Source organism: Puma concolor, chromosome A2, assembly GCF_028749965.1.
Source record: "Puma concolor isolate L17-30 chromosome A2, mPumCon1.1.hap2, whole genome shotgun sequence".
Lineage (NCBI taxonomy): Eukaryota > Metazoa > Chordata > Mammalia > Carnivora > Felidae > Puma > Puma concolor.
Window position 1 is genome coordinate 148072485 of NC_141668.1, and position 22597 is coordinate 148095081.

Here is a 22597-nt window from a genome sequence, read left to right on the forward strand (position 1 = left end):
GCCATTTTGCTGCCTAGCAAAAGGAGGCCAGCGCTGGGAAGGAGTCCCATCAGCTGAGAGGAGTAAGGTTCAGGAAGGGACCAGGAAGGGTGGGACAGCGTCTCTGGACCCTCTCCCAGCGCGACCTGGGGTGGTCAGCCAAGGGTGGGAATGGGGGATGGAAGAAACAAAACAAAACAGTCACCACCCAGAAGTACCCAGGCTATGGAGTTTTTGCTTTAAGGTCAAGTGCATGCTGCTGGTTGTCAGAAATTGAATCCGTGTGTGTGTGTGTGTGTGTGGTGTATCTTCTACCTCCTCGGGTGTCTAGAGGATGGGGAGGACTCAGAATAAGAATTGTGCTCCACTGTGAGGCATGGTTTGGTGGTGGCGCTCCTGGCATGCTGGACGTGGGGGGCACACATCCACCAACCCTGTCCGGGGTGGGGGGGACACCCACAGGTGTCTGCAAGTGTCTAGAAGCTCCAGTGCTTGGAACTCTGTTTTGCGGAACTTCGGCGGCTTCTCACCTGAGGGCACCCACCTAGATTCACCAGGCAGCACTACACCCTGCGTCTGGGTGCCCTGGGTCTCAGCCAGAGGCCCAATCGAACACCCCAGTGCCCAAATCTACTACACTGGAGCGACGCAGGATGTGTGCGTCTACCCTAGTCTCCAGCCCCGGGGCTTAGGGGATCCTCCCCCAGGGATAAGAATGGGGAGGAGGTCCTCCCAGAGGTTCTGTGCCGGGGCAGCAGGCCCCCTGCAGCCCCAGTGGGAGCGGCCTGGGACAGGCGAGCCAAGGGGTCCAGACCGGGAAGTTGGGGTTCAGCCTCCCAAGGGTCGGAGGCTTTGGAAGAGCGCAGACGGCCAGGAGGCGGGCAGGCAGAGGCTGCGGAATGAATCTCTCTCTTTCGGCAGATGCCTGGGGGATGGGGAGCCCAGGGAAGGGGGCTCGATCTGGGAGCGTATTCCGCCCCCCCTGCACCCCAGCCTTGGTACGGCTTTAAAATCCTGCGGAGTTTGTCATAGGCCGGTCTCACCACGCATGCGCAAAGGCGAAGTTGAGGTTGTTTTTTTTTTTTTTTTTTTTTTTCTTTCTTTTCTCCCCCCTTCCCTCTCTCTTTCCAGCCGCCTTTGGTTCTGCAACTTAAAAAAAAAAAAAAAAAAAAAAATTCTTTTTTTTCCCCCCTCTGAAAACTGCAGGGGAAAGAGGAGTCCGGAGAGAGGGAGAGAGAGCGTGAGGCAGTTGGCGAGGAGGGCCAGGGGGTGGGGGGGCGGGGGGGACACGGTCCCTGCGGTCAGTCAGTCTGCGGGGCACAGGATCGCGTGGAAGGCTGCTGCAAGCTCCAAGGCGCCGCCTCCGCCGCCCAGAGTCCGGTTCGGTGCGGCCGCCGCCGAGCGAGCTCCTCCCGCCGCCGCCGCCGCCGCCGCGCCGTGCCCCCGACCGCCCGCCTGCAAGCTCGCCCGCCCCTGGGGCCCCGGCGCCAAACGAGGTGGGCAGCCGCGCCGGCCATGGACCGCCAGAACTGAACAGCCGCCGCGGAGCCCCTGGCCCTCGCCCCTCCCCAGCCCCACGCCCGCGGTGCCCTCGCCCCTCTTCGCCCTTCGCCCAGGAAAGGCGGGGAGAAGACGGGGATTAACCCGAAGAAAGAAGGGAGTGGGGAGGGGGGGGAAGCCAGTATCTCCCCTGGGGCAATCGCCCATCGCCCCCCAATCCCACCGCGCGCAGAACTTTCGGGGGACGACTTTTACCCATTTTGCGCCCCCTTTTTGCCAAACCGTAAAATGAAAGGACAAAAGTTGGCGCTGACTCTTGTAGCTCCGATGGCGACTTGTGCATTTTCAGCGGCATCTCCCGGAGAAAAAGCCCTGCGCGCCTGATTGTTCTGTGGCCCCAAAGATTCAGTGTGTGCGTGTGGGGGGTGGGGGTGTGTGGGTGTGTGTCTGTGTGTGTACACAGACGTCCACACACTCACTCGCGGCCGCAGGATCAGCGCCTGGAAGCAGACGTTTCGGCCACAGACTTGGAGAGGAGGAGCTGGAGATCGGGAGGCGTGAGCCGCCAGGAGTTTGCAGAATCCGTGGTGTGAATGAACTGGGGGCACCTGGGCGCGCGGATCGCCCCCGCCCCCGCCTCGGGCCAGTGTTGAGTAGTGGGGGCATTTTTTTTCACCCTCTTGTGAAGAATTTTTTTTTTTTATTATTTGTTGTAAAGTCTTTTGCACAATCACGCCCACATTTGGGGTTGGAAAGCCCTAATTACCGCCGTCGCTGATGGACGTTGGAGAGGGAGCGCCTCGCCGCGGAACAGTCGCCTGCACGCCCTCGCCGGACCCGCGGCTCCCTTGTTGCGCGCCGGCCCGGCTTTGCCTTTGCTACCGGCCGACGGGCTTCGGCGCCCCCTCGGTTCCCTGGCGCATCTCGGCGCTGCTCCGGCTCGGGCCCCCAGACTTGGGCGCCAGTGACCGCTTCGCCTGTGATTTCCTGCGCCTGCCGGACGCGCCCAGGAGGAGCCCGAAGCTCTGCGCCGGATCGTCCCCCCAGGCTTAACCCGGCCGCTCCGCTCGGATTCCTCGGCTGCCCTCGCTCTAGTGGCGACTTCCTCCCCGCAGCCGCGTCCCCTCCCCCTCGCCATGAAGGTAGGTGTTCTGTGCGCTGCCGACGCTCGCCACTTTTTTTTTCTTTACTTTTTTCTTTTGGAAGTTAACTGACCCCCCTTCCCCCCCCCCCCCCACCTCTTCCTTATCCTTCTCCTGCTGCCTCTAGAAGCTGGAACTCCTGCGTAGCTGGCAGGGACCTCTACCCCTTCGCCCACGTCCCAACCCCTTCGCGCACTGCCTATCTCCCGGGAGACTTCTTGTCCCACCAAAAGTTCTGCAAACCTTTTAGACTTTGGGGGGAAAAAAAAAGTGAGGATGAGCCAGGACAGAAAAAAGCGGTTCACAGATGACTTTCCTTTTGCCCTGAGAAACACCAGTGTAATTTACTATGTATATTTCAGTAACAGGATAATGATTCAATTCAACAAATATTTACGGAGCGCCCACTGCGCGGGCACGGAGAGGGTGTGTGGCCGGGGCTCGGAAAGGGGAGGAGGACTCCTTGGTCGGGAGACTGGGCAGCAGGACTAGGAGCCGACACCCCAGAGCCGTGCACCGCCCCCTCTTCTCTCGTCCTCTGCTGCCGGAGGCCAGGTTGCAGCCTCGTCGCGGCCAGGGAATCCTAGAGCTGCAGGCCGTGTGCCTTTAAGAGTGCCTGGTGGGGGGCCAGCGCGCACCCCGGCGCGGGAGCCGGGTCGCGTTATTAGCATTATTAGCCGCCACTGGGTGAGCTCAGGCACTTTGCCGCGGTGATGGGGGCGGGGAGTGCTGGCAGTGGTGGCTCTAATCCCGTCCGCTGGGAGAGCGCACCCCGGCCCCCTGCGCGGAATCTGCCCTGGCCTTTGGAAACATTTGGGCCTCCGCGTTGGGAGAGCGGGCGGGAGGCAGTTTGTGAACTCTTGTTTGTTTTAATTGTCAGTTGTATGTTAAAGCCGAGTCACACACTCTGAGGGTCACCGGGAGTTCACTTTTGCGAAAAGTTAACATTTCTTCCTGCAATATAACTTGCTATTTTGCAAACAACTTCTCCTATCCCTGTCCTCCAAGTTTCGATCCTTATTTCCACTCTTCTTGATCTGTTTTACTTTTCTTGAAAATAAGGTTGGAATTAGAAGATATTTTCGAAAACAAACAAATCCCCCCTCCATCCCCCACCAAAAAAAAGTTTAAAAGGAACCCGAAACCTGGAGACCCCGCGGCCTTGTTTTACTTTACAATTCCAGTTTGGCATCGGGGCGCCTTCTCCTCTTGCGTCTTTAAATGGACAACTCGATGTTTGGGAAGTCACTTGGAGGCTGGGTTGGGATCACACCTACAGACCCTGCCCTCCCGCCAATATTCAGGCTGCTCCAGCCTGATAATGGAGATTTCGTTTCTAGAAAGCCTCTGCCAGGGGAGTTCCGAGGGGGCAATGCTGAGTGCGCGCAAGCGATGGAGAGGCCGCGGAAATTCTGTCCCGAGTGTGTAGATCCGTGCCCTGCGTGTGGGGGGAGTAAAGGGTCAGTTGTTCTCGGGTCTTGGGCTTACTAGCCTTAGTCCCGCCCGGCCCCACAAAGGAGGACCCTCCCCAGGAGGATTGGCCCGAGAGTCCCTAGTTCTTTCCCTTCCCTCACCGGAGCGCCTCGGTGCACAAGGGGTTATTAGCACCGTGCGCGCGGAGTTCTGCTTGTCCCGCTGCCTTTTCATCCTCGCCGTGCGGTGCCGACTGCCCCCTGTTGGCTGCCTTGAGGTAGGACACCTGGGAGTCTGTTCTTTGGGGCCGGTAGGCAGCCGCTCTCCTCTCCCTCCCACCTCTGGCTCCGTTGGTCCTTCCCGACCACCAGGTTCTCCCCTCCCAGGAGGGCCTCTCCGAGACTCCCAGAGGACAAGCTGCAATGCGCGGCCGCCGCCATACGGAAGGGGCCAGAGGTCCGATCCAGCAAACCGGGCTGGGGCGTGTGGAGGAAGGGTTTACTTCCTCACCAGGGTGAAGGAACGGGAGCGTCGCCCTAGGAGGCCTAGGGTCTGGCTTCTGCGCTCTGACCAGTGCCGTCAGTGGGAGGTGACAAGTGCTGCTTTCTCTTTCTCGGCCTCAATTTCTTCGTCTATTAAAAAGTGGAGTTCAAACTGCCTCTGAAGGATAGGGGTTGAACTGATCTTTAGTTTTTTCTCCTTCCACTGGACACTATGTTCTTCTGGATAGAGTTGAGAACCTGTGCTAGGAGTTAGACAACCTGTGTGAGAAGGTGGAAGTGATACGTGTGTGCGAGGAGAAAGAGAGAGTCTTGAAGTCTGGAGAGACTTGTCCAGGGGATGGAAGTGGGGAGACAGGGAACAGAGCCGGGCTTGGCCACAATTCTGCCTTTGGAGAGTCCTTGTTACGGGACCTGCGGTTCAGTCCTGAGCCTGGGCAATCCTTGCACTGATTTGGACGCAAGGAGCTCCCACCACCTTCTCTGTCTGGCTTCCCTACACCCCCCACCCCCTACACACACCACACACTTGGAGCGCAGTAGACACCGTTCTTTGGCAGCGGCGAGGGGCGGCCTGGGACACCCGGCTCCCAGGCTAGGGGAGTGAGGGATTGCTCCCTCCTTGCCTGCTCCCCCAAAGCAGATCTCCTGTCCGCCTGGGCTTGCTCATCCTTATCCGCTCCGCTTCTCTCTGCATTTCCTGGAGCAGGGCGTCCCAATGCTGTGGTTGATGCCTTTTATCTTCCGCAATTTTCTGTTTCTCTCCTTCAAGGAGAGATCACAGTGGGGAAGACAAAGTTTATTTCCCACCAAGAGCTGGCATTCTTGGAGTGTCCTATCCTTTTAGCCACCGTGAGCCCAGGTCATACATTTCAGACTCCTCGCTGGTCTCCCTCATCATTTCCATTTTCACAGACTTGGGCGGGCGGGGGCGGGGGGGGGCACTCTGGACGCAAAAAGCCTAGTGGAAGGGCATGCCCAGACCGAGTGAGGTAGCACCAGTGGCCAAGGGTCGAGAATCTTCTCCTTGCCTTTGCGGAATTTCTCTTTAGGGGCGGTGGGGCCGAGGATTTGGGTGCTGCGCGTGGTAGGGAAGCTTTCTGTGACCCAGGAACCTCTTCTAACCAGAGTGATGGTTTCCCCTCTCTCACCCCCTCTTCACCCCCGTCCCCCCCCCCGCCTGCACCCCAGTTGATAAAGAAGGTTTAGGCACACCTCAATCCAATGCTAAGGCTTTGGAGGAGATACCGAGTAAGCATCACTGCGTTGAGCTGCTCCGACTTTGGAAACAAGGGCGCAGGAACGCCCTACCCCCACCTCACCCCTCCCTTGGGCTAGAACCTCTCAAGTACCCGAAATCCCCCTCCCCATCACACGCTAGGAACAGATTCTGAGGATCCGTACATTAGTGAGTTTCGCCGGGCCCTGGAAGTGTCCGAAAACATTCAGCCCGTTCTTTGGTAAACTCAGTCTCTGCGCAGAACTTTTGTTTTAGCCCTGGTGTGACAGTGTCCAGAGAGGTCTCGTTTCGTACGGTGTTTTCGGATCAGATCTCTTGGTAAACAGGCAGGGGTGTTTACCCTACAAAGTCGATGTATTTATTACTTCGCTGTGGATTCTTTCAGTGCTTCAAACTTGTGGGGCCTTTTTTGGGGGTTGCATGGGGATTGGAGCGGGAGGAAGGCCAAGGTGTTTCCGGGCAAGCGCGCGGGGTTAAGTGGAGACGCGACTCGCGGGGCTCTCCTGCCCGATCCCCTTTGGGACACAGCTGGCCTATCCCCAGTATGGAGCTGGGGAGACCGAGTCTCGTAGACCCAATGGCCCACTCCTAGCTGGGAACGGGCGGACTCTCCCCGGGGTCTTCCGGCCCAAAGTCGGTTCGGTTTGTGTGGCTTCGCCTCTAACAAAGAGATCCGCTGTAATCCGCCGAATCTGTTATCAATTTCTCCGCTGCCCGCGCGCCCCGCCCCGCGCGCCCCGCCCGTCGGGAAGCTCGGAAAGTGCGCGCGGCCAGCAGTCTTCTCCGCCGGTGTCTCGGAAGCACGCCGGTGCGTGTGTCTGTGCATGTGTTTGTGTGAATGTGCCTGAGTGTGTTGTGTGTGTGCGCGCGCGGCCTTGTCCGCCGAGGGGGGAGAGTCGATTTTGCAGCCTGGGCCGCGCGCGAAGGCAGACCTCGCAGCCCACCCCCTCCCCTAGAAGAAACTTGACACTTCGGGCGGGGGTGGGGAGGGAGACCGAGCCTTCTCGCTCCTAGGCTGGGGAAATCCCAGGTTTCTATTCTCCGGGATGCGCCCCTCGCTTTGCGGTGTTTGGAGAACAAGTGGGCCAAGGGGTCAGAGCGCTGGCTAGCGGGCACTGGGGACCACATAAACATTTCCTCTCGGAGAAGCCCCGAGCTGTCCTGGTCCAAAGGACGGCGGGCTGGGAAAAGCCTTGGCACGCTCCTGGGCCCCTAAGCGTTTCTAAGGCCGCCTAGGTCCTCTCTGCCCCTTTGACGGCGCACGTTCCAGGATCTTCTGCTGCCCAAGGCGGCTCACCTTTCCTTTCCCGAGGAAAGGGCTCCCTGGGGGCTGCGGGCGGTGCAGCGAGCTACCCTAATCAGAAATGTAAAAGGGGATTTTGGAAACCCGCTCCTCCCACCCGCACCCGCCACTGTCTCGCGCCGCCGCCGCCTACAGGTGGAGAAGTCACCAGTGGGGAGGAACGGCAGCGAAATCTTTCAAGGCCGCCCCCCGCCCCCGAAATGCTTCACGACGGGAACCTTCACCGTCTGGGCCCTCTGTGCCCTGCAATCCAGGGGCTCAGCCGCCGCGGAAGCCGGCGCATCTCTGGCCCCGCCTAGGGCTCACTCGAACCGGCTCTGGCCTCGCCCTGCACCCTCAACGTCCGGGACTTACCGAACCGAGTCTGAATTGGGCTGGAAGGTGGGGTGGGGGTGTTCTAAGGGCAGGCTCACTGTGGCGCGATGGCGAAGTGGCCGACAACACCAGACCATAACCGGAGGAAACTGGAGTCGCCCTTGGCTTCCTTTCCTCTTTCTCCGTGGCAGCTGTCAGGAGTGGGGACAGAAGGGGGGGGAGCGGGAGGGAGAGTGAAATGAAAAATCAGAACTTGTGGGAAGGCAAGGAAGGGATCCTCACCTAGGACAGTGGGACCCGGACCCCCTTCTTTCCTCGGGGGTGCTATCCCTTCTCTGGGGTACACTGAGTCCGAGGAGGAGCCCGCAGGCAAGGGAGGGGGCACTGTTTTCCGGTTTCCTTGGTTGAGAGAGCCGATCTCTCTCCCCGTTATCCCTAGTGCCCCTCCCCCCATCGCCTTCTCCCCACTCCAGTCTGGCTGAAGAGTATCCTAAGGAAACCCCGGTTGCCCTTCCCCCTCTGGAAGTGGCTTCCCCCAAAGCGGCCTGTAAACTGATTATGAAACATACGCTGTTAATTCCGAGCTGCATTTCCCAGCTGGGCACTCTCGCGCACGCAGCTCCCCGGGGCCTCGCCCCCCACCCCCTGCCCTTCCCTCCCGCGTCCAACCCCCACTCCCCCACCCCTGAGCCGGCCACCCCGCCTCCTCCGCAGCCGCCGGTGGCGCGCTCCACTCGCCTTCGCGCTGCTCTCGCCCATGGAATTAATTCCGGCTCCACTTGTTGCTCGGCCCAGGTTGGGGAGCGGACGAGGGTGGCGGCGGGTTCCCGAGTGAATTCCTTCCGAGGAAGGACCCAGCACAGCGCGGACTAGAGGGGAGCGAGGGGGTGCGGGAAGCGAACAAGCAGGAAAGAGGCAGCGCTTGGCACCGGGGCTTTGACTCAACAGCATTGAGACATGTTTGTAATCGCTGGCGTGCCCCGCGCGCAGGATCCCAGCGAAATCAGATTTCCTGGTGAGGTTGCGTGGGTGGATTAATTTGGAAAAAGAAACTGCCTATATCTTGCCATCAAAAAACTCACGGAGAAGCGCAGTCAATCAACAGTAAACTTAAGAGACCCCGGATGCTTCCGTTGTTTAAACTTGTATGCTTGAAAATTATCTGAGAGGCAATAAACATCTGCTCCTTTCTTCCCTCTCCAGAAGGCGATTGGAATATTAAGCCCAGGAGTTGCTTTGGGGATGGCTGGAAGTGCAATGTCTTCCAAGTTCTTCCTAATGGCTTTGGCCATATTTTTCTCCTTCGCCCAGGTTGTAATAGAAGCCAATTCTTGGTGGTAAGTTCCTTTTAAGTACATATTCTTTATTTTATTTTAATTTTTTTAAAAGATTCATTTGTATGATGCTGCAGTTTTCAGAGCTGAATCGTGAATTTGAGTCCATTTATCTAATGCATATGTATATATTTTACCTTATATGTCTGGAAATCAGAATTTTCTTTTAACTTGTTAATATTGTCAAGCTTATCTTTAGCTCCATAGGGAATGGGAACCTATAAATCTTCGCTTTTCTCTATGAGGCCCTTGTTCAGATGTATGCTTGTAGTACATCACGTAATAAAAGGGAACCAAAATTCACTTCTCTAATAATTGTAAGCCCATCTATAAAATTTACTTTTTGCCACCTCTGGGTAGTAAAAGTGAGTTCCAGCTTTTATTTTCTGTCACTTGAGGTTATTAACCTTCAGGGTCTGAAGTAGGCAGAGTTGTAGGAAGACAGCTAAACTCCAAGTGGGGAAGTATTTGCGCTGGAAATTTGATCAAAAGGAAGTTAACTTGAAGTAGTCAAATGTCCCTAAATGAGGGTTTCTTTCTGGTTAGGGGCCTTGTAGATCGACTGCAGTATATCCAGGGGATTATTTCTGACGGCCTTCTGGATATTTTTTCCCTGTAAATGAACAGCGTTTTTCTGACTGTCAAACATGACTTGTACTCACTGGATACCCTGTCTTGGGTCTTTCACAATCACATAAGGAGCCCTTTTAAAATGTCCAGAACACGGTGAATTTTCTCCAGTCTCTATATTTGCCTCAGCATCCTTCCATCAGTCAGAAGGAACCTCTATCTCCTCCCCGTGTCTAATTGTGTCTACTTTCGGCATTCATACATTTGCAAAGGCAGATCGGTCCAATTTGTGGGGCAAAGTGAGTCACTTTCTCTAATGTCAGAGGCCCATCCCCAAAACCGCCATTTCCCCCTTTTCTGAGCGCATTTCGGAAATATTGGTTCAGGTATATGGCAAGGAGGGCAAGGAAGGGAGTGAAAACCTAGCTGAGGAGCCAGATGGCGGGGTGGGGACTACAATACCTCCGTTTTCTGAGTGCAGTTTAAACAGAGAAGTTTTATGAAGCCCTTCTCATACTTTGTCATGAGGACAAGCAGGAGAGAAAAAGCATCTGTGTGCTTAAAACCATGTATTGCTGACATGCTTTCAGGGGGCCTACCTCGAGAGTTCACGTAAATCTTGAATGCACATCTCCCCCCCCCACTTTTTAGGTCGCTAGGTATGAATAACCCTGTTCAGATGTCAGAAGTATATATCATAGGAGCACAGCCTCTCTGCAGCCAACTGGCAGGACTCTCTCAAGGACAGAAGAAACTGTGCCACTTGTATCAGGACCACATGCAGTACATCGGAGAAGGCGCGAAGACAGGCATCAAAGAATGCCAGTATCAATTCCGACATCGAAGGTGGAATTGCAGTACCGTGGATAACACCTCTGTTTTTGGCAGGGTTATGCAGATAGGTAGGAAACCATTTCACATATTTTCAAATATGGGTCAATTATTCTCCTGGAAAAAGGCTTTAGGGTTTACTGACCGGCTTGATAAGGAGGGGAATCTTTCCAGCAGGGTGCTGGCTGGGGAAGTTTTGTCTTTATTTCTGCTTTTGCCTTCATTGCTGTCCCCACACCTGATTATAAGTTTTGGGCTTTTTTTAAACCAAATCAGAAGGGAAGCATCAAAGACGCCTCCGTGTTTTCTGAACACTTGATTTTTTCTAAAAAGCATTTTGTTTAAAATAGAAGCAGAACACTTATTTTGGTTTCTCAAAAGTGGATGAGGAAAGCTGAGTCATTTATATCCTTTTAAACTTCAAAACTCTTGTAACTGTTAGAAGTCTCGTAAGCCACAATTCAAATGGCCCAAGCATCAAACTAAATACTGTCCTCTTTCGGATGCTGGATATGTTGGAAGTGAATAAGGTTTTAATTTTCCTAATATAGATATTTCCTGAGGCTATAGAGATATATATGTTAAAAAGCTTTATTTTTAGTACCAAAAAGAATTTTAATTAGAAGTGATTCCAATTTACGTTGTGATTTTGGCAATTGATGTAAAAGCACATGCTTCAGATCTCAACCTAGAAACTTAAAAAAAATCTTAAATGTATTGCTCACATTCAGATTCTGTATATTAAATGTATCATTGAACTTATTCCCTGCAGGGAGGAGGTGGCCTTAAAATTGGGCTAAAGGCGAAGCATTTAGAAAATCAGTTTGCCTCTGGTTTGCTTTAATAGCATAGGATGCTATCTGACAGATGTGATCCTATGTGTGTTTTCTAGTGTGAGTATTTTAGGTCCATTTAGTTTTATGCAAACAAGCCCTTATAATTAATATGACTGCAGTGATTCCTAAAATAAGAAGCCATTTATCAAAGCAATTAACTGTTTAGACTGACTGAAGATAAAAAAAAAAAGTTGGCTTAATATCCGTCACGGGTGGATAAAATGCTTTTTTAAAAACCCTGAAAAGTGCATTCATTGAGAACAAAAAAGAGTTGTCAGTGGATGTTTGAGCCAAGCGACTTCATATACTAAAATAATACAGGACTGGAAGCCATTCCTTTAATTGAATGGGAAAATGGTCTGCAGCCTCAGCCTGCAGTTTCATAGGGCTTTGTCCTTCCTGTTAATGATTAAAAAGTGCTAATGTATATACTGGGATCTGAATCTAGGAGTTCAGCGTCAGGAACACAGGAGCTTTCCCTGAATATGGGGTGCCCTGTGTAGTTAATTGGGGGTGTGGTGGAGATTCCATTCTGCATTTCGAAATTGTGAGTAAGTTCAAAACCTCTTTTTTTTTTTTTTTTTTAGCTGTATCAGAATGGTAAGTTGTCAGCTTTCTCTTCTCACCTTTGCCTTCCCCCTAAACTGCCTTCCTCTCAAAATAATGGGGGCATGTTTTCACAGGTATATGAGTTACCAAAAATCAATACATTTTTAATGGTAGCCAGGAAGCAAGACAGCAATTGGAAAGGTTCTCTGTGTATTCCCTCGAACACAGCTTTGATTTAAGTATCTCTTCTTGTCTTCATATGTAGCCTGTTTTGGGCCAAAATGTTCAGAATAAGCTATCATTTACTAAGTGGATTTGAGTTCTGCTGAAGATTTATTTAAAATGTGGTCCAAGATTCAAAGGGCCTGCTTCCTCAGGGAACAAGCAGAACCTTTGGTACAAAGGCTTATATTTAATTGTCCCTTGCGGACACTCTCTCTGGTCCTCAGCTGTGTGGTATTCCCATCTGGGTTGGTGGTAAGTGGGTCCAGTAGAACCTCCTGGCAGCCTCCAAGGGATCCTTGCTAGATACCACTGTCAAGTTAGCTGATGTCCTGGGCATCTGAGAACACATTCTCCTTTGCCAAAAGTCCCCCAGGTGCCTGGGGTCTCACAGCACAGGAAGCTGCTGCTGGGTGGTTCGCAGTGGAAAGGCTGATGGGGCCTTCTCTTCTATTTATTTAAAGAGATGGAGAGAAGAAAAAACAGAATAGATTTTTGTGGAAGAGGAACATGGACCCAACCCCAATAGTGGGAAATTTACTTGGCTTTCACTTTTCTATTTATGAGTCTGTTTGAAGAGAATGAGCTAAGGGAAAATTTAAAACAACTTTGATGCTGAAAGGTGTGTGTGTGCATGTGTGTGCATGCATGTGTGTGTGCACACGTGCATCACCCCCTCCAAAGCACTCAGTACACCAGGGATGTGAAGAGCAATTCCTGTCCATGAGAATCTGACCCTGTGATGGGGCCCTTGTCTGAGAAACTCAGGCTGCCATTTCCATCCCTCTTCAACTCATTTTTCTAGGGTGCCAGTTGCCTGGGAGGCTCTGTATACAATTGCCTCCGTGAAGGGCCCACTCTTCATTTTGGAAACTTTCTCATTTTTCATCACCCTACGCTTTCCTTCAGCTTTTGTCTCCGTCTCTTCTTTGTCTCCACACTGTGAAAAGATATGTAAGAAAGGCTCCATTTTGAAGGGGCCTGAGGGTCCGAATAGATGTAGATTTCACAGGGCAGGAAGCCTAACTGAACCAGTAGTATTCCATCCAGGAGGACTGTGTCCACAGGCTATTAGCCAAAGAGCACTTTTCAAACTGACGTTTTCCCTGCAGTGACCAATTAGCTTGGAGATTTCTACCAGTTTGTGTTCCAGGGCAAGAAAGGAAATGGTCAAGGTAGACTCATGAAAAAAAGCAGCATTATTGTCTTTTGTATAAAAGTCCTTTTATGCGCTATCTACTCACAGGACAGTGTCTTATTTTCTTCTGTCTCCAGAGGATTTTTTTTATGTCTTTCGCTAGCTGCCGCCTTATTCTACAAGTGTGCCATCCAGGGCCACGATATTTTCTGTGCTATCAGTGTTAGTCTTCAAATAACTCCCTAGAATCCGCCTGCCCATCTCATTTCACTCCATCCCCTGATGTTCTCTGGCTCTCTGATTTGAGCTAGATAGATGTAACACCCCTGAGGAACTTCCTGGATCCTCCTGTCAACCACCAGCACACTCCTCAGGTTATTCATATTTTAAAATCGTGGGAGGGAAGGTCTGTGGTAAAAGGGAATCTTCACCATTCCTGGAAGGAGGAATCACAAATGGCTGTGGATTGAAATGTAGAGCTGAAGTGCAAGAGAAGGGCAGCCCATGGGCCCTGGAATTGGTACAGCCCTCCTCCTCAGACTGGTTGGGGCTGAGTCCTGTTGTCAGCTGTTCTGCTGCTTCACCCCCCCCTCCCCCAAAAAAAGATGGTTAGCAAGCTTTTTAAGTGTAGGAGCAACTTATTCATGTACAGGGATTTCAGGGCCAGAAGGGGCTTTTTTTTTTTTTTTTTTTTTTAACCTAGGCACCAAGTTCAATACCCCTATTTTATAGTTGAGGGAAATGAGCCCCCCACCCCTAGTATACCCCTCAGGCCCAGCTTCAGCTGGCAGGGTGTTAACCCTTTCTCAGAGCACGACATTTTTATTCTCGGTGGCTTCTTGTTACAGAAATGTCTCCATGTACAAGTGAAGATTAAGGTAGTCTGTGATTGCCTCCATTTTCCTCCTGGCAGGGCTCCTCTATCAGTGGCTTACAGGGAAGTATTCTTTACAAGAAAGAGGGGGAAAGAGAAGACCTTTTTTTTGCTTCTTCTCCCCTGAGATTGTGCTTTTTCTCTTCTTGTTGTTATTCCAACACTTTGAGGCAGAGGCTATGGGGTGGGGAAGGGGGTTGCCGAAGTAGCATCAGAGACAGCAGGCTGTTGTGAAAGTAGACCTCCATCTTCCTGAAGGAGAAGTTACCAGGCTAACCCGGTTTGGGATTTAAGAAGAGGCACGGTTCACTACAGTACTGTAGGAACAGGTTTAGAAATGTCCTCTGGAGAAGTCCTGGCCTGAGACAGGCACCAGGCTGCATGATGGAGGAAGGGGAGCCAGGCCGCAAGTGTGTGGCTGCTGCAGCCTCTGCGTTCTAGGGCCTGAGATTTTCAGAAGTCACCAAACGTTAAAATTAAGTGTAAGGAAGTCTCCCCACATTCTCTTCGCCCTCCATGACTTGTTTCGTGTGCCTTTTGGGAAGTCAGTCTCCAGGATTTTCAGGAGTTGTAGGGAAAACCACAACAGCGGAAGAGTCCGCTGTCGGGCCCTTCAGGGTGAGAGCAAAGACGTCAGGGGGCTGCCGCTCGCGTCACTTGCTGCTGCTGCGTGTCGGGGCGGCTCTCCTGGCTTCCCCGGGGCCGGTGGGGGCGGGGGGGCTGGCCCGGGTCGGAGGGGTGCTAGGGCTGGGACGCCCCTGCCCCCGCCCGGGGCCGCTGGGGGGCTCCCGATGCGCTCCCCGCGGGGCCGCGGGCAGGCGCACGGTGACCCCCGCGTCCCGCCCACAGGCAGCCGCGAGACGGCCTTCACGTACGCGGTGAGCGCCGCGGGGGTGGTGAACGCCATGAGCCGCGCGTGCCGCGAGGGCGAGCTGTCCACGTGCGGCTGCAGCCGCGCCGCGCGCCCCAAGGACCTGCCGCGGGACTGGCTGTGGGGCGGCTGCGGCGACAACATCGACTACGGCTACCGCTTCGCCAAGGAGTTCGTGGACGCGCGCGAGCGGGAGCGCATCCACGCCAAGGGCTCGTACGAGAGCGCGCGCATCCTCATGAACTTGCACAACAACGAGGCCGGCCGCAGGGTGAGTCCCGCCCCGCCCCGTGCCCTTCTCGGGCGCCCCGGCTCCTTAGCTCGGTCCTGCCCTGTGCCGCCCCTCTGTGTGTACCTGTCCCTCCGTCTCTGCGTCTACTTCCTTCCCTTTCTGACTCTGGCTCTGTCTCCGGTCGCTTTCCCTCTCTCTCTGCCTCCCCGTCTAGCTCTCTCCTCTCTCTGCTTCCCTTCCTCCCCGCCCCACCTACACATGGGCCTCTCTGAAGGGGGGTGCACGCCCCAGAAAGGCCTCCTGAAGGTGAATCATCCCTCCCGGGCCCCCTCCAGCAAAGGTGCTCCTGCAGTTGCCTGAAAAAGAGCTTTTTCCGCCTTTTTTAATTAGTCCCCGGTGCAATTGGCCAGCCCAGCTCAGCTCAGAAGTAAAAATGTGAATAACGTTCGCCCTCCTCCCTGGAACATGTTTGTGGTTGGGCTTAAATTTGGGAGAGGGAGCTATTTATCCCAGTAGGTGCCCAGTGGAGAAAGCCCTCACCTCAGCTTCCAGAACTTACCTTTTCCCTTACTTGCTTTCTGCTTGCCTCCCCTTGTGTCGTTAGATAGCAGGCCTGAGGGATTGAGGGTTTTGTTTTGTTTTAAGAGTTCTTCTAGGAAAACTACAGCATTTTTAGCAGTGTGGAATTTTATAGGTCTGACCATCAGGCCAATCGAGGGTGGCTCTGGATAGAAGGGGGAGCCACTCAGAAGTGCCCAGGGAGACCAGCTTTGCAAGCCCTCACCAGCCTTCTGGGTCCACTCTTCCCTTCTCCTGGTGGGAAGCTTCTCCACAATAGTTAAAAAGACCCTTTTTTCCTGTGGTTAAACACATGGCACTTTATGGCTGCTTTAAAATGAAGGGGTGAAACTTTTCTTAACTTTGGCAGCATTGAAAACCAGGGCCATTATTTTTTCACAGAACCCAAGGTAGGTGCCAGGAACTTTCTGGTCAGAGATTTCACTCTTCTGTATTTTGGGGTGAGGAAAAGGGAAGATAATCACAGAGTAAAATACAGAAGACTGGGAGGAGCCTTAGAGCCCTCTAACCGCACACCCTCATTTTTAAAGCTCGGGAAACTGAGGCCCTAGAGAACCACTTCATGGCCATGGAGGAAAATTGATGGATTGCAATACAAGCCCAGGCGTGTTTTTATTAAACGCCTGCGTCACAGCTCGGGGTAAAGGGCTATAGGCTAAATTCCAGTTCTGTTCCTTTCTGTGTATGAGCCTCAGTTTCTACATTTCTACATCTGTTGGATGGCCATGGCACGAACTATCACTTAGCGTTATGTGAGGACTAACCAGGATCATATAGTAGGTGGATCCAGATGAAGTTACCAATACTTGACTACCTCTGACCAATTAAATAACGGTTTCTCGTGGTTCAATCCAAGGGCTGAGCTTAACGTCAGTGTAAGTGCTTGATAAATCATAATTGTTGGACATAAGCTGAGAGCAGAGAAGTCAAAGATGATCTAGATAGTTCCAGCTAACCTAGCTTCTTCTTAAATTGATGTTAAGGGAGCCTGGGTGGCTCAGTTGGTTAAGCGTACGACTTCGGCTCAGGTCATGAACTCATGGGTCATGAACTTTCATGGGTTCGAGCCCCACGTTGGGCTCTGTGCTGACAGCTCAGAGCCTGGAGCCTGCTTCAGATTCTGTGTCTCCCTCTCTCTCTGCCTCTCCCCTGCTCATACTCTGTCTCTCTCTCGAAAAAAAAAAAAAAAGATTAAAAAAAAAAGTTTTTTGTTTTTTTTTGTTTTTTTAATTGATGTTATACATTTGGAGGTGTTGGGGAAGGACTAAACTGTAGATTTTTACCTGTGGTGCCCTGAGGGGTCAGATTATTGCTCGGGGCGGGGCGGGGGCAGTTGTGGCCTCTCCTTTCTTAAGCCTCCTGTTGCTGTGGTGGACTCTGTCTCCCCCACTGCAGCCGACCAAGGCCACAGAATGGGCATGTCAGCCCCACTCTCTGTGGGAGCCCATAAAGCTTGCCCCTGTCCTCACAGGGGACACGTCACATTACCCTGTGCATACAGTGTGCCCGGTGCCTCAGACCAGAAGTGCCTTCAGGACAGAGATGTGGTTGACTCTCTGGGCCTCATTGTGCCCATATTTGGTACTTTCATCCATTTAGGGGATTTCTTTGACTTCTCTCATGAAGAGAAATTATCAGGGGCTTAGCAACCAAGGAGAGAAGGTCAAGGAATTTCCAAGTAGAGAGAGGGGGTTTTGGAGAGTTGGAAAAAGCACCTTTAATATTAGAATTTCATTTAACATCTACATTTTTTAACGTTTGTTTATTTTTGAGAGAGAGAGAGAAGGAGAGAGAGGGAGAGCGAGAAAGACTGTGAGCAGGGGAGGGGCAGAGAGAGAGGGAGACACAGAATCCGAAGCAGGCTCCAGGCTCTGAGCTGTCAGCACAGAGCCCGACGCGGGGCTCGAACCCACAAACTGTGAGATCATGACCTGAGCCAAAGTCGGAAGCTTAACTGACTGAGCCACCCAGACATCCATAACATCCACATTTTTAAATAGTGAGTGAATTATTTTTGTAAGTTTTATAATTTGAGCTGTGAGCTAAATTGAATCCTGGCAGATGAGGTTACACGGAAGACAGTTTTTCTCCAGGACAGTGGGGGAAGGGAGGAGGAAATCTGTGAACACTGTGCCAGGAAATCATACTAGAATCTCCTCGGGGCATTAGCTTTTTATTTTAGTCAAAGGGGAGCAAAGGTTAAATACATCTGCAAAACCCTTCTGCACATTAGCTGAGTGCCTGAAACCCTTTATGCCAAGGAAGTACATTCTGCTACCCACCCCCCCCCCACCCCTTTTACAAAAATAGCGCCGCTTATGAGTCTTTATAGGAAGAAGGGAGCTGTTCTGGGTGGAAGGAGCCTTCTAGCTCACTCCAGCCTCCAGGTTCCTGATAGGTTGTCTGCAGCTTGCCAGCACCACTCTGACTCTGGGGTGGGGAGCAGGCGGGTGGGTGACTGGCAGAGGAACTGTGGGTAGTAGGAACCGTAAATAGGCACCTGCCACCTCCTGGACCGCTGGGCACAGTGCTGTGAGGCCAGGCCAGTGGGCGCTGCTGCCTGGAGGCCAAGGTGACCAGGCGAGAGCGTAGGACTGGCACCCGGATGCCATGCACTCATCACCCTGGGAAAGACCAGATTTACTGATTGCATCAGAATGTATGCTGAGCACTTTCCTTGCATCTCCTAATTTTATCCTTACAACAATGTTTTGAGGTTGGTACCATTACAGTTCCCCTTTACAGATAGAAAAAGGAGGCTCTGAGAGGTGAATCCAGTTGCCTGATTTCAGGGGCACAGTTAGGACAAAACTCCCATCTGCCTAGGTCTGGCGTGGGTGCTCTTAGCTTAGGCATTGTGGAGTAGGGTTAGGGGCTGTGCTGGAAGCGGGAGTGACAACCTGAGGTCCAGGCCCTGTTCCTCCACATTCCAGCTGTGTGGCCTGTGCAGACCACTTTCCCTCTCTGCGTCACTGTGCTATCGTTTAACCCGCCCTGTGTTATAATGTTGTTTGGGAGGATTAAATGAGATAAACAGCATAAAGGCTCTTATTACAGTGCCTGGCACACAGCAATAATAATAGTGATGAAGATTTGAACCCTGATCCCACCTGAGCTAGACCCCTCCCAACCCTCCTACTTACCAGCTGGGTTGCCCACGAGCAAGTCACTGAGCATAAGCTGAGAGCCCAACCGTCTGAGTTGAAATCCTGGCACCCTTACCTCCCAGTGGCCGGGCAAGTAACTCAACTGTATGGGCCTCACTTTCCTTCTCTGTGAAATGGGCACGATACTAGCACTTCCCTTATAGGCTGGCTGTGGGGATTAATCCAGGTAATGAGGGCAAGGGATGGTAAATAAGCTCTGGGATGAGCGTTCAAGATGTAGTAGTTGCTGTAATGTTTTCCTGTAAAAAAGGAAGCAACTTGAGTGGTCTCTCCCTGTTCTCAGTTCAAAGCTGGCTGTTTGTGACAGTGATGTGTGAGAATATGGTGATGAGGAGCTAAGAGCATGTTTATTTTGAAGACGCAAGACTTCTGGTGGCGCAGGATGAGGAGGAAAGCGCCCAGGCCCGGGTTTAGCCGGTGACCATGGCTCCATGTAGAAGGTGGACGGGAGCTTTGCTAACATCCCGTCCACCGGCTGTCCGGGGCTCGTCCGGGAGTGCATACACTGACTGTGCTGTCTCCTCACAGACGGTGTACAACCTGGCTGATGTGGCCTGCAAGTGCCACGGGGTGTCGGGCTCCTGTAGCCTCAAGACCTGCTGGCTGCAGCTGGCTGACTTCCGCAAGGTGGGCGACGCCCTGAAGGAGAAGTACGACAGCGCGGCTGCCATGCGGCTCAACAGCCGGGGCAAGCTGGTGCAGGTCAACAGCCGCTTCAACTCGCCCACCACGCAGGACCTGGTCTACATCGACCCCAGCCCCGACTACTGCGTGCGCAACGAGAGCACGGGCTCGCTGGGCACGCAGGGCCGCCTGTGCAACAAGACGTCCGAGGGCATGGACGGCTGCGAGCTCATGTGCTGTGGCCGCGGCTACGACCAGTTCAAGACCGTGCAGACGGAGCGTTGCCACTGCAAGTTCCACTGGTGCTGCTACGTCAAGTGCAAGAAGTGCACGGAGATCGTGGACCAGTTCGTGTGCAAATAGCGGGCGCTCGACGCCTGCCTGTCACCCTGCCCCGCTCCCAGGACCCACTTATTTATAGAAAGTACAGTGATTCTGTTTTTTTTTTAATATTGTTTTATTTTCCCCTGAGAATTACAACCGGAACCATTTTTTTTTCTGTTCCCATCTAAAAACTCTGTGGTTTATTATTAATATTTTAATTATTATTTGGCAATAATGGGGGGTGGGAACCAAGAAAAAAATATTTATTTTGTGCATCTTTGAAAAGGTAAGACAATACTTCTTTTGACGGTACAGGATGAGGGGGAATTACATGTACCCTTAGTTGTGTGCACATCTAGAAGGGAAAAATGTTTTCTTTTTCTCAACTAAGGGGTCAGATACGGAACAGGTAGCATCCAACTGGAAGGGGGTGGTACAGATCTATGCAGGACCCAGCTTCTGTGATCAAAGTGAATTGCGAATGCTCTGGGGAGGGTGGAGAGGTCTTGAGAAACCAACAAAAAATGAGGCGCCCCCCCCACCCCCCTTCCCTAGGGACTGCCAACCTGAAACAGTTTCAAAATGGTAATTTAAGAGGTAACAGCCAGAATCTCCTATCCTTCAAAGGAAGAAGGTGTATTATTTGTGTCTGTTTCCTCAAACATTCTATCTGCAGATGGTCTTAACACTAGTAGCTACTGAAACTTGGGGAGCAGGGAGGAAAATCCCGGTAGCTGAAGACCTGAGAAACACAGGTATCAAGATACTGACTTGAAGCTGTTAACAGGAATTAGGTTATCAGATTGGAAAAGGATTCCCATGTGGTTCTGGGTACTAGACTTTTTGTTTGGAGAGAGGTGGGGAGGTTGGCTTGAATATGAAGAAAAATATACTGTAATTTTCTTAGGGATACTTGGTTAATAAATAACATTAATGAAAAATAGTAAATGAATCCATTCACAGATCCTCAGCCCAGACGACGAGGTGTGCAGGTCAGCGTTGCACCAGAGCAGAAAACCTGTTTGAGGGGAAAGAGTGAAATCGGTCCTCCTACTTGACCCCAGGACCTATCTGATTCCTCCTTGCTTTGCTGCGATGTGATGCTGGCCACGTTGCGAAAGGCAGCAGCTCAACTGGGTCCCCTTTGATTGTGGGACAGGAAATGAAGTATTACAAGCTCCACTTGGGAAACAGTCCACTACTTAGGGATTTTTTTTTCCCTAAAACTTTTATTTGGAGGAGCACCAGTTTTTGTATGTTTTAATGACGTTAACATGGCTAATGGAGTTCCCAGAGGTGCTGCTGCGTTCACTGTTGTGATCCTGTGTAGAGACTTTCCACTCAAGCTTTTCCTATTATACTGCAGGTGTGCCCCAAGACTGTTCTAGTGTACTTGAACAGTTGCATTTATAAGGGGGGGATACGGTTTAACGGTGCCTCATATCTCAAAGTCTTTTGTAAATAACATATATATATATATATATACACACACACAGACACACACACATCTATATATAAATATAAATATAATTATATCTCAGTGCAGCCAGTGATTTCTAGTTTACTCTGGGGTTATTTCTCGGTCTAGAGCATTGTTATCCTTCATTGCAATCCAATTGGGATTTTTCCAAAAGGTTTCTGGGTTGAGCGTGGGCTGTGGCCCTGATGTGATCACATCTTAAGCATCACGAAGCAGCCTTGTTTCTGAGGAATCTGGAAGGTCTTACCTGATATGCATGTTGGTTTGAAGACTTCTTTCATCATCCCTGTGCCACCCCCTTTCTCCAACCCCCATTTCTGTACACTTTCCAGAAAGGGCATTACTCCTTTGTCATAGAGGTGGAAATGAAGAGAGTTTCAAAACTCGGAAGCTTTGTCAATGCGTCTGTTCCCTTGGTTCATTTTGCAGAGTGAAAACTGGTGCCTGTTAGATCTGGAGGTACCTGTTTGAGTCCAAGGAAAACTGAGCTTACGACATACATAGCTAGTTAGAGAGATTTTTTTTTTTTTTTTTAAAGCAAGGACACCTTTTTCCTAAAAATGCCATCAAATGTATTCTTATCTCAGACTTACGCTGTTCTAAAAGTTTGGAAAGATACACATCTCCTACAACCGTCCTAGGCTTGGTGGTCTTCATAATCACCTCCACCACCTGTGGCTCTTAATTTATTGCACAAGGATATTCACTTCCCCTCAGTTGCAGTGAATTGCAAGCAAAAGATCTTGAAATTAAAAAGCACTAATTAGTTTAAAATGTCACTTTTTTGGTTTTTATTATACAAAAACCATGAAGTAATTTTTTTTATTTGCTAAGCCAGATTTTGTTCCTTTTTAGTGATTCATGTTTATGAAGAGAGTTGAGTTTAACAATCCTAGTTTTTAAAAGAAACTATTTAATGTAAAATATTCTACTTGTCATTCAGATATTATGTATATCTTCTATGGCCTTTATTCTGTACTTTTAATGTACATATTTCTGTCTTGCGTGATTTGTATATTTCACTGGTTTAAAAAACAAACATTGAAAGGCTTATGCCAAATGGAAGATAGAATATAAAATAAAACGTTACTTGTATATTGGTAAGTGGTTTCAAGTGTCCTTCAGATACTTCATGTGGAGGGTTTTTGTTTTTTTTTTTTTTGAGAAACCATGAGGGATAGTTTAGGGTGACTACGCGTCAGAATAATAGAAGAGTGGAGACTTTTACCAAAACCAAACTTTGGAAGCTTCAAAAGATTTCTATATGTAATGGAACAAAACGGGAATTCTCTTTTCCTCTATATGTTCCGAAAGAAAGAAAGAAAAAGAAAGAAAGAAAGAAAGAGAGAGAGAGAGAGAGAGAAAGAAAGAAAGAAAGAAAGAAAGAAAGAAAGAAAGAAAAAAGAAAGAAAAATCAAGCAGATGGCTTAAAGCTGGTTGTAGGATTGCTCACATTCTTTTAGCATTATGCATGTAACTTAATTGTTTTAGAGCGTGTTGCTGTTGTAACATCTAGGAGAAGAACTGAAAAGGCACACGCTTTATCCATGACCAGTATTTTTGTCCAAAAGTAT

The 22597-nt window shown here is 51.0% G+C and overlaps 1 protein-coding gene across 5 annotated transcripts; it reads left to right on the forward strand.

Annotated features, from left to right (window-relative positions):
• Window positions 1-1267: 1267 nt before the first annotated feature.
• On the forward strand, window positions 1268-22127 carry WNT5A (Wnt family member 5A). 5 transcript variants are annotated; one of them, XM_086697889.1, is made up of 5 exons: window positions 1268-2621; window positions 8596-8729; window positions 9948-10198; window positions 14596-14888; window positions 19124-22127. In XM_086697889.1, exons 1-5 carry the CDS (start codon window positions 2616-2618, stop codon window positions 19580-19582), a joined length of 1143 nt encoding a protein of 380 aa, XP_086554015.1. In that variant the 5' UTR covers window positions 1268-2615; the 3' UTR covers window positions 19583-22127. The 5 variants fall into 5 exon arrangements, with proteins under 5 accessions (XP_086554015.1, XP_086554016.1, XP_086554017.1 ...); XM_086697890.1 differs by lacking the exon at window positions 1268-2621 and adding an exon at window positions 6560-6582; XM_086697891.1 differs by lacking the exons at window positions 1268-2621; window positions 19124-22127 and adding exons at window positions 7843-8187; window positions 18879-19115.
• The last annotated feature ends 470 nt before the right edge of the window (window positions 22128-22597 follow it).

Bases quoted from the DNA above. Each gene is read 5' to 3' on its own strand.
- WNT5A (XM_086697889.1), top strand. The intron at 8,730-9,947 runs GTAAGTTCCTTT...CCCACTTTTTAG, and splicing joins ATAGAAGCCAATTCTTGGTG to GTCGCTAGGTATGAATAACC. The intron at 10,199-14,595 runs GTAGGAAACCAT...TCCCGCCCACAG, and splicing joins TGGCAGGGTTATGCAGATAG to GCAGCCGCGAGACGGCCTTC.